Source organism: Carettochelys insculpta, chromosome 22 (assembly GCF_033958435.1).
Source record: "Carettochelys insculpta isolate YL-2023 chromosome 22, ASM3395843v1, whole genome shotgun sequence".
In the NCBI taxonomy this organism is placed as follows: Eukaryota; Metazoa; Chordata; order Testudines; family Carettochelyidae; genus Carettochelys; species Carettochelys insculpta.
The window spans coordinates 11,032,487-11,043,503 of NC_134158.1; the positions used below are offsets into that span (position 1 = coordinate 11,032,487).

General features: G+C 66.6%; 1 protein-coding gene across 1 annotated transcript; it reads right to left on the reverse strand.

The window, feature by feature from the left end:
- Positions 1 to 927: 927 nt before the first annotated feature.
- LOC142025130 (class I histocompatibility antigen, F10 alpha chain-like) lies at positions 928 to 10,406 on the reverse strand. The gene is made up of 7 exons (XM_075017662.1): positions 10,317 to 10,406; positions 7,052 to 7,312; positions 5,155 to 5,430; positions 4,030 to 4,305; positions 3,467 to 3,583; positions 2,815 to 2,847; positions 928 to 2,506 (listed from the first exon to the last, which is right to left on the reverse strand). Exons 1-7 carry the CDS (start codon positions 10,375 to 10,377, stop codon positions 2,427 to 2,429), a joined length of 1,104 nt encoding a protein of 367 aa, XP_074873763.1. The 5' UTR covers positions 10,378 to 10,406; the 3' UTR covers positions 928 to 2,426.
- Between the last annotated feature and the right edge of the window lie 611 nt (positions 10,407 to 11,017).

Consider the following 11,017-nt stretch of genomic DNA (forward strand, 5'->3'; position numbering starts at 1 on the left):
GGGCCCATTGCTCAGAACAGGGCCACTGACAGCCCTCCCCAGGGGTCCTGCCTTGGGAGGCCCCCAACCCGGCCCCTGGCTGTCCCTGGCCAGCCACCAGTCGCTCCGGCCAGGCCCCCCCGACACACCGGCCCCCTTGTGCCACGGCCGGTCCCACCACGCAGGCCCGAGGTTGTAGAACCCATCACCCCCTCCACCCAGGGGACCAGCCCCAGGTCACTCTGAGCCTCCGCTCAGGGCAGAACCCACCGCTCGGTGCCTGTCGCTCGGCACAGCCCGGCTCTCCATTTCCGCAGGGTACAACCCGCCATTACCAGGCCGGTTCGTTCCACCGGTGCCCAGCGAGTCCAGGAGTTCGGTGTGAAACAGAGCTGGAGTCTGGGGGTTCCCGATTTCACCCCACTTAAATCCAGCCTGTGACTGCCGGTCGCTGCGCGCGTGGGGGTGATGAATCTGTCGTTGCCAGCAGGCAGCTGCCTGCAAACGCACACCAGTGGGGGGTAATGCCTGCACACACCAGGCTGGGGTGGAATAAGTTTTATGGGCACCAGGCCTGAGTGTACCACACTGCGGGGTGCAGATGCTCTGCCTATCAGCTGGGTGGTCCCCTCTCCCCTTGTTACACCGGTAACCCCCAGGGGCCCCGAGTGCCACCCCCCTCTGTGCATGAACCACTGAAAGACACTAGCAAATCCACAATTCCTGACAGGACTATACCGATCCGGGGCAACTGGTCAGCCTTTGAGGTGAGCGGCTGGTAACCAGCCCCCCAGCACTCTGGATCCCACATTGCTGAGGGAAATGAATGCCCAATCCCCAGGTCACCCTTTGCTCTGCAGCCGGCAGGATCTGGGTCTGCAGGACAGTTTTATGAACCAGCCCTTAGTGGGGCTCAGAAGTCTGGGGAGCAAACAGCCCAGCTGCCCTTTTCCAGTCTGTATTTTATTAAAAAGCATCAAAGAGAAATATACAAAAAGGAAACAACATTGACCCATCCAGTCACTGTGCTCAGGCAGGTCCATTAAACCACCCCCATCAATGAACAGCCCCTGCGGGGGGCTAGGGGACAGTGGCAAGGCAGCGGGGCCGTGCAGCCAGCGGTAGCGCAGTCTCGGGGCAGACTCACTCCCAGCACCGATCCGCAGGGCCGGTTCGAGCCCCAGAGCGGCCGCTGGCTGCCCGGCTGAGGGGGCACTGGTAGCAGAGCCGTCGGCCCCATTAGAGCTGCCGCCCGAGTCGCAGCTAACGAGGTAACGGTCTCCTCCCCCGTCACACCAGGCAACGTTCCCACGGCAAACGCAGGAAACCAAGAGGGGCTCTCAGGGTTACTGTACGGACCCTGCCTGGGGGGTCTGACCCCGCGCTGCTGGAGGCGTGTGTATGGCTGTTCTAACGCTGCTCACAGACACCAGGCCACACGCCCCCAGCTGCAAGGGGGGGAACGATGCCCCGACCCCTGACACCAAATCTTTTCCCCCGACCAGTCAGGCCTGTGGGACCCTGCGCCTCCGGCCAGGCCTGCCTGTGGAACAGCTCCCCCACCCCTGCTGCGGGGCTCCCGCCGGCGGGCTCGGCTGACGGCGCCGGCTCCTGCTGCTGGAAGGGGCGTGCGGCTGGTACCAGACCCGAGACCCTCGCGCCGCGAGCCGGGTGCTGGTGGGAGAGCAGCGCCCTGCAAGGTGCCCTGGGGCGGCCGCACAGCCCTGCTGGCGAAGGCGGCAGCGGAACCGGCGCTGCGGAAGGAGATCCTGTCCCTGCCCCACGTAGGGTTGAAACTGTGTGAGACGGCACAGGGGGCAGCCAGGCTTTCCCCCAGCTAACGCAGAGGGGGGAACCTCCAGCCCGGCCGGTGGGCCGTAATTCCACGTCGGGCCCCTGCCCTGCAAGATCCTTCTGTGGCACAAGGGCCCCGCCCGAGAGACGGCTCCTGGCCCACGAGCGGAAGTGTGAGTAGCAGGTCCAGGGGATTAGAGGCGACGGGAGCAGCGAGGGCTGGACGCTGGCAGGGGAAGCACACGATCGCTGCCGGACTGCTTAACGGCGCCAGCCCTGCACGGTACGGCCACGCCAGCTGTGCCCTTGCCAGGAGGCTCGTGGTGGACAGAGCTGAGCCACAGAGCCGATGCCTGGGCCTCCTTCACACCCAGGGCACGGGGGGGAAGAGGCACTTGTCTGGGGAGAACCCCCAGGAAGGGGCCTGGGCAGGGCTGGCTCCAGGCAGAGAGAACAGCTGTCACCTCCCCGCCAAGAGACCCCGTGGCAGAGCCCTGGGGGGAGCAGGGCTGGGGGCGTGGGACGAAGAGGTGGCAGGAGAAGACACAAACCGTGCAGGACGAAGGCCCAGGGCTGGAAGAGCAGAGAAAGTCTCTGGCGCTGTGAGCCAAGAACAGCCCCAGCCGGGGTGGCCCAGCCAGAGGGGCAGCTGCTCACCCCTCGCTCTGGGATCCCAGGCTGCTGGTCTCTGTTCCCAGCGACGAGCTGGAGTCGGGCTCTTCCCTGACCGTTGCTGCCGAGAGAGAAGATTGTGCGGACGGAGCGTTAGCTGTGGGGACCCCGGCGAGGGAAGGGGGATGGGAATCCAGCTGTGGGGTCCCCCTGCCGTGCCCGACGGACCCCAAACCGGGCCCTGCTCTGAAACCCCCGGACCCGACAGCAGGACAACGGACGGGCCCCAGCAGAACGTAGCAGCCCCACGCGCCGGCTCCCAGAGCCCTGGGTTTGGGGAGGGCAGCGTGTGGGTCAGAGACTCCAAGGGGAGGGGGCAGCACCCATAATACACTCGCACGCCTGCGCCTGTACCCAGGAGTTACTCACCGGCTGCTGGAGCGTAGCCGGGTTTCTGGGGGCCTGAAACAAGCAGGGAAGGAGGGTCAGTGGAGGGGAACAGGGTGACCCCACCCCTAGGGAAGCCCCTCTCCTGGGACACGGGGCCCTCTGGGACTCGACTGCATCTCGCCCAGACCAGCCCCGCTGCAATGCCCCCAGCAGGGCACGCGGGGCCCAGCCAACAGGAGATGGTCTGGGGCAATCTGACAGTGCCCTGCGACCTGCTGAAAGGGGGCGGGGGGCTCTGAAGGGGACAGAGAACCTGCGCTCAGTGGTGACAGGCGGCAGACCGAGGAGCGGAGCGATGGTCCCACCTCAGGGGGGAGGTGCTGGCTGGGTATGAGGGAAACAGCTCTTTCCCGGGGGAGGTGACACAGGGGATGCATTACCGAGGGGTGGGGGAGTCTCCGTCCCCAGAGGTTGTCAGGTCCCGGCTTGACCCACCCTGGCTGGGATGGGTTAGTTGGGTTGGCCCTGCTTTAGGCAGGGGGCTGCACTCGACCTCCTGAGGTTCCTTCCAGCCCTGGGATTCTATCACCACCCCCTCCCCACCACGCCTTGCGGCAGTGGGCGGAGTCATTCCCTCTGGGGCCAGCCAGGCTGCCCCACTCCCCGGACCTCCCCACATCCCAGCTCCTACCTGCTGATCTTCTCCTGAACAGCCAGACACCGACTCCTACGGCTCCGGCCAGACCCAGCGCGACCAGGCCGATGGCAGCCAGGATCCAGCGGGGCAGGGGGCCCTTCTTCCCAGGGGCTGTGGGATGGAGAGGGGCTCAGCTCACCGAGGGGAGCCCTCACTGGGGCAGCCAAACGCCAGGGCATTGACCAGCTCCCCAGGGCCTCTGCAGAGACCTGGTCCCAGGGGAGGGAAAGGCTGAGCCGGGAGGGGACGGGGATGGGCCCAGAGCAGGGCTCTGCCAGGCACTGCCGGCCGCACACACCACACAGCTGGGCCCTTCCCTCGTAACACCAGCCTGTGGAACTCACTGCCCGGGAGCCCACCACGGCCTGACACTTCACCAGGTTCACAGGGGGATCGGCCATTTCCGTGGGTCACACCAGTACCCAGAGACAGGAGAGATCACACAGGCGCTGGGCAGGAGATGGACTCTGCCGGCACCAGGCTCACGTGGGGTGTTCGTAATTCCCATAGGGCGGTGCCCCCCCCTCCAGCCCTGCCGTTCCCGCTCCCCACCATACCCCAAATGAGCGCAGGCTCCAGCAGGCTGGTGTGCTCCACCCGGCAGGCGTAGCGGGGCCCGTCCTCCTGCGGGGAGGTCTCCAGGGACGACTGGGTGTAGTAGGTGCCGTCGGCGTTGGGCAGGATCCCGCTGGAGCCCGTCTCCGCCAGGACGTCTCCTCCGCCCCGCACCCAGGAGAGGTGGATGGGACGCGGGTAGAAGCCCCTGGCCCGGCAGGAGAGGCTGACGGAGCCGTCAGGGGCGTCTCTGCGGGACACTGAGACCGAGGGGGACACTGGGGGAGACACAGCGCGAGTCACACTCCGGGGCTGGGACAGGCAGGAGACGGGGGAGACACAGGCCCTGCAGCGAGTCCCGTTCACACTGCTCTGTCCAGGGAGCTGGTTACCGGGTGCCAATCCCCTCTGCAGAGTCACTCAAACAGCCCCGTCGGTGCCGCGCTGCCAGCGCAGGCCTGGCCGGGCCCCGGAAGAGCCGCACCCCGGCAGGGTGTCACTGGGCCGTGGGGACACGTGTGCGCGATTCGGGGGCGAAGAGCCAGGTGCCGAACGCCCCGGCTGATTCCACGGGGCGCCAGGCGGGCCCGTTCGGAGATCCCAGCTGGCTGCTCCTGCATCTTCCGGCCCTGAAATCCCAAGTCCCTGTGCCGGTCCGTGGCTCTGCCCTCGGCTGACGGGGGGCCACTGCTGGGGGCCAGAGCGACGTCAACTGGTGTCATTGCACCATGCGACCCCTCCCCCACTCAAGCCTCCCTCGCCCCCCCCAACACGCCAAAAACGACCCAGAGTCCCGGCGTCTCAGCCTGCCCAGGGACAGCTGGGGCACCCGGCAGCCAAGGAGAAGGACCCTGCAGAAGGGAGACCCCCCAGGCAGCCACAGCTGCCAGCACCAGCTAACAACCCCTGTGCACTCAAAACACCTCACACAGGAGTTCAGGGCCACAGGGGGAAACTGAGGCACGGAGCAGGGCCGTGGCTGGCCCGAGGTCGCCCAGCAGGCCGCTGGCCGAGCAGCCCCTAGAACCCAGCTGTGCTGAGCCCCGGGCGCTTGCTCTGTGCACTAGGCCAAGCTGCCCCTTACTCCCAGCTCCCCTGGGGATCCCCGGGCCCCCCCGCTCACTCACCCTGCCGCTGCAGAGCTGCCCTTCCCCGCCGCACCAGGCTCCGCAGGGTCCCCAGGCACTCGTGCTGCAGGTACCACTGCACAAACTTCGTCCAGGTCCGGCTCGTCTCCCAGTGCTGCTTCTGCAAGAAGGCCGGCGGCGCGGCCGCCACCCACGTCCCCGTCCGGCTGTCGAAGCTGATGAAGTCCCTCCCGTCGTAGGCGAACTGGAACCTGGGCTCCACGGGGGCCTGGTCGCGCAGAGAGCAGGCGGCGTGAACCTGCTCCGTGTGAACCCCTGCGGCGCAGAGAGAGGGGGCGAGAGAGCTCAGGCCAGGAGCCGGGGCTGCAGGCAAGCGGGTCGGAGGGGGCTCGGCCGGACAGCGACAGCCGGGCTGCAAGCACCAGCGGGGCAGCCGTGTTAGTCTGTACCCACGGAAACAACGAGAAGCCCTGTAGCGCCTCACAGAGTAACAGCGCCCTTCGGAGCCACCCTGCAACGCCACACGCCGGGGACGTCTGACAGTTACACTGGAGAAATCACACCGTGCTGCAACGCTGCTTCTGAGCTCAAGAAGGGGAAGTTGTGTGGCTGCTGTGCAGGAATGTCGGGTGGGTTTGGGTTTGGACGGAGCCAGGTGTGCCTGGGAAAGCAGGAACCGGAGCCGCAGGTGCTAGGCGGTAATTAACGAAGGTAACCGGAGAGTCGTTAACAGGAGATGGCCGAATGAAGGTCCGTGACCGGCTCAGGGGCTACGTGAGAGGAGTGTGAGTCTGGCTTTTTCTCCGTCTATGGAATCCCTTTCTCGTGCTGTATAAATTAAGAGGCCCAGGCCCCAGGCGAGGGCAGGGGACTCAGGTTTCTGGGTGCGTTAGCAGAGCGGCTTTGCTAATAAATAGGGGGGGTCTGACAAAGAGTGAGTCCGAGTCTGACTTTGACAAAACAGACTCCGGAGCAAAACTGCAGAGCTCACTTCCCTGGCAAACGTCACACCCTCAGTCCAGGACCGCGCAGACACCGGGAGCGGCCGGCCAGCTACAATGTCAGCTTCACCTCCACGTCCCCCCTGGCTCAGCCGACCTCACCAACTCGGTCTGCCCTGTGATGGGCACTGCCTTCGCTGCGTGCGCCTGTACGATTACACCTGCCCCCGGAACCTCCCCCCCGGCCGCCGGTGAAGCGGGTCTTTGCCCATGAAAGGTCGTGCTCCCAACAGCCCTTTCGTACGGACTCTAGGGCACCACAGGACTTCGCAGATACGGACGAACACGGCAACCCCTCCGAGAGCCTCTTTGTGTCCGGACACCTAACACCAGGCTGCGACGGAGAACCCGGCGTTTCCTCTCCAGTCTGAATCCTTGCGACTCGCTCTGAATGGAGGCAGCGGTTACCTCAGGCGTTACAGACGCAGCTTCTCCAGCTCAGGCTGGTCTCTTAACAGACACTTGCAGCACGTCATTTTCTCCCCTCTTCTGTCCTATGTAGCTGACTTGTCCGTTTTCACTTCATGCCCCCCCCCGTTATATTTTCATCCTGCCGGTTGACTTCTACGGGAGTTTCCTGCTCTGGAGAAGTGGGTCTCTCCCACGACAGCTCAACACCTAATCAAACTATGTTGCTGTCTCTTCAAAGTGCTGCACAACTGCGTCGTTGTTTTCTAGCGGTTCCTCCCACGCTGCTGGCCTCGGAAAAGGCTCTTCCACCGGGTTTTGACAAGATGGAGTCTCTGAAATGTTCCTCCCCATGGAAATCTCCACCTCTGACTTTCCTGCCGACCGGGACTGAAAACACCCCTGAAAATAACACTCCATTTCCCACCAGCACCGCTTAGCGCAGGGCCTGGCCCAGCGAGGCCCTGATCCCTGATGGGAGCGATTCTGGGCAGCACCTCTCGTGTCCATAGACAATAACCACTCACCTCCCGTCTGGTTGTGCAGCTGCATCCACCTCTGGGTGTGGACTTTGGAGCCCTCCTGGAACCGCCAGAACTGCTGGGTCTTTTCCTGGAGGAACTCAGCCCCCAGGGCCTGCGCCGCCCACCCCTGGGCGAGTCGGACCTCACGCGTGTCGCTGCTGTAGTGCAGGATCTTAACGTCGTCCAGCTGGGCCATCGTGAGGAACTGGTCGGTCCCCGTGTCGCTGGTGATCGCCGTCACCAGCATGGCCAGGCTGTGCTGCTCTAAAGCAATAAGGGAGAGAGTCACCCCACAACGGCCTCCTCCCTGGCCCAGGGGACACAAGGGTCACCCCGGTGGGGGCAGCAGAGACTCCCCACCCCCAGCCCCGCACTGAGCTGGGACCTGTCGGGGACTCACGCTGGAGCTGACGGGGAAGCAGGAAGGATGAGCGCTCAGCCTGCACCTCTGAACCCTGGCAGCTTGTCTGGGGGGGAGTCAGACACCGGTGTGGGGTGACTGCCCCCTAGAGAGCTGCGCCCCATGGGCGAATGCCCTGAGGATGGGAGGGGTGGCTGGGCAAACTGCCTACAGTCGAACTTGGGGAGCCTGGGACCTGTTGGGGGGTGCAGTGGGGTGCGAGGGTACAGGCGTGCGAGCTCTGCGAATGCACGTGGGGTGCGCCAGGCCAGGCACTGTGTGTGTTTAGTTTTTAACCGAAATATTCCGGGGCTCTACAGAAGCTCTGTTCAGGTGGGGGCTACTGGGGAGTTACTGGTGTCCACCCCAGCCACATGGAAACACGACTACAGTAAGAACCACCAACCCAGGACAGCAGACCCAGGTGTTCGCACTAATGGCAAATTAGTAAGGGCCGCCCCGGCGAGGCCGTGGAGAGGACGATACAAGCACACACAAGTGCGTGCACGTCCTCCACGGGCCCTGCACGAAGGGACACACCAGGAACTGCCTGTTGAGCAGTAACAGAGGGAGCCGGGCGAGTCGACACTATCAAAACGAAAAGCCGTCCCGCAGCAGCGTCGAGACTCACAGAGCAGTTTCTTCGGTGGTGAGCTCTGGTGGGACAGACCCGCTCCTTGCAGGGGAGGTCGAGCTGGAAGAAGTGGGTCTGTCCCACCAAAGCTCATCGCCGAAGAAATTATTTTGTTAGTCTTTAAAGTGCTACTTGACGGCTTCTTTGTTTCGACGTTAACTGCCCGGGTCCATACTCAGACTTCTCCCCTTTCTTACCTGTGTCCTGCCCACCCGCCTCCCAGTAACCAGCCCCCAGAGACACAGGACCTGCGCAGCGATATCCACTGCTGGTTTTCTCCCACTTAAAAACTAACGCTGACAAACTCCCACGACAACGTCAACGCCCTGGAGACAAAGGGCCTTTCAGAGCACGTCAGCACCTGCCCGGCACCTGAACAGGCCAGTCCTGCAGGGCTGTGGGGCTCTCAGGAGGGGCCAATCATGCAGCGCCCCCAGAGTCAGGGACAGCACAAGCCCCGGCCTGTGGGGAGCTTTGGCTTCCCCTCAGCTGTGCCTTGTACCCCCAGGAGAACCACTGCTCAGTGCCGGGGTAACTGGAGCTCCCCCGCATCTCACGAGGGACGTGGAGTTTAGCTGAAGCTGGGGGACTCTGCTGTTTCTACCCCTGCACTGCACTGCCCCCAAGGGCTGCTCTCAGCCGGGTGTGACCTCAGCCCCACGTGTGGGGTGGGGGGCAGGGCAGTATTTCGCTGGCTGGGGGGGGATTTCTGGTAGAGACCCCACAGACGGATGGGGGATTGGGAGGACTCAGACTCGTGGAGTGGATGGAGCCAAGGGGCTGGAGGGTTGTAGGTTCAGAGGCCAGAAGGGACCACGCGCTATCCATGCTAGGGCAGCGCCCAGCATCCCCGGCCGCGGCCCACAGCCCGGTTACGCCAGGGGCTGCACAAACACACAGTCCTGCTGCGGTCCCAGCCCGAGGGCCACCCCACAGCCGAACTGAAGGGGCGGGTGTGGGGGTTACAGGTGCCTAGAGAAGAGACAGCTCCCTAGAGCTGCAGGGCTGTCGGTCATCCCTGCCCTCCGACCGCCAGGAGCTCACACCCCGTCTGCAGTCCTGCCCCCAGCGTGCCTGGGGCGCCGCTCAAGAGGCCCTTATGCACCCTGCAGGCAGCCCCCTGCCCCACCCCACCGACAGCCCCCTGCCCCACCCCACCAACAGCCCCTCTGCCCCACCTGCAGGCAGCCCACAGACAGCCCCCTGCCCTGCTCCACCCCACCGACAGCCCCTCTGCCCCACCCCGCTGACAGCCCACAGACAGCCCCTCTGCCCCACCTGCAGGCAGCCCCCCTGCCCCACCTGCAGGCAGCCCACAGACAGCCCCCTGCCCTGCCCCACCCCACCAACAGCCCCTCTGCCCCACCTGCAGGCAGCCCACAGACAGCCCCCTGCCCTGCCCCACCCCACCAACAGCCCCTCTGCCCCACCTGCAGGCAGCCCACGGACAGCCCCCTGCCCTGCTCCACCCCACCGACAGCCCCTCTGCCCCACCTGCAGGCAGCCCACAGACAGCCCCCTGCCCTGCCCCACCCCACCAACAGCCCCTCTGCCCCACCTGCAGGCAGCCCCCCTGCCCCACCCCACCGACAGCCCACAGACAGACCCCCTGCCCCACCCCACCAACAGTCCACCGACAGCCCCTCTGCCCCACCCCGCTGACAGCCCACAGACAGACCCCCTGCCCCACCTGCAGGCAGCCCACAGACAGCCCCCTGCCCTGCTCCACCCCACCAACAGCCCCTCCGCCCCACCTGCAGGCAGCCCACAGACAGACCCCCTGCCCCACCTGCAGGCAGCCCACAGACAGCCCCCTGCCCTGCTCCACCCCACCAACAGCCCCTCCGCCCCACCTGCAGGCAGCCCACAGACAGACCCCTGCCCTGCCCCACCGACAGCCCCTCTGCCCCACCTGCAGGCAGCCCCCCTGCCCCACCCCACCGACAGCCCCTCTGCCCCACAGGCGGGGGTGGCCGCCCCGGCTGGGCTGTGGTGAACAGCTGCCCTGGCACTAGGGCACAAGCTTTAAGCAGGCCGGAAGTATGAAATCCAGGGGTCCTAACTACAGCCCCCCCCAGCCCCCCCGGGGCCCCCGCACCCCGCACTCACCCCCCCAGCCCCCCCGGGGCCCCCGCACCCCGCACTCACCCCCCCAGCCCCCCCGGGGCCCCCGCACCCCGCACCCCGCACTCACCCCCCCCAGCCCCCCCGGGGCCCCCGCACCCCGCACTCACCCCCCCGCGCGGCAGGGGCCAGCAGCGCCCCGCAGAGCCCCAGGAGCAGCCCCCAGGCCATGGTCCGGGACTGGGCAGCACCGAGCCCCGCCCCGCACTCGCGTCCCCCCCCCCCGCCGCACCCGCTTTCCCGAGCGTCACGTGGGCCGCGCGCCTCCAATCAGGATGCAGGGACCGAGCGCTTCTCCCTGCTCTCGGGGCAGACCGGGCTGTGCAGAGCGACGCCAGCGCCCCCGCCTGGCCCCCGGTGCGCCCCAACCTGGCCCCCGCTTGGTGCACCCCCGCCTGGCCCCCGGTGCACCCCCGCCTGGCTCCCGCCTGGCCCCCGCCTGGCCCCCAGCGCACCCCCGCCTGGTGCACCCCCGCCTGGCCCCCGGTGCACCCCAACCTGGCCCCCAGTGCGCCCCAACCTGGCCCCCGCCTGGCCCCCAGCGCACCCCTGCCTGGCCCCCGGCGCACCCCAACCTGGCCCCCGCCTGGCCCCCAGCGCACCCCAACCTGGCCCCCGGTGCGCCCCAACCTGGCCCCCGCCTGGCCCCCGGCGCACCCCCACCTGGCCCCCGCATGGTGCACCCCCGCCTGGCCCCCGCCTGGCCGCCTGATGCACCCCCACCTGGCCCCCGGCGCACCCCAATCTGGCCCCCGCCTGGCCCCCGGCACACCCCAACCTGGCCCCCGCCTGCCCCCGGTGCACCCCCGCC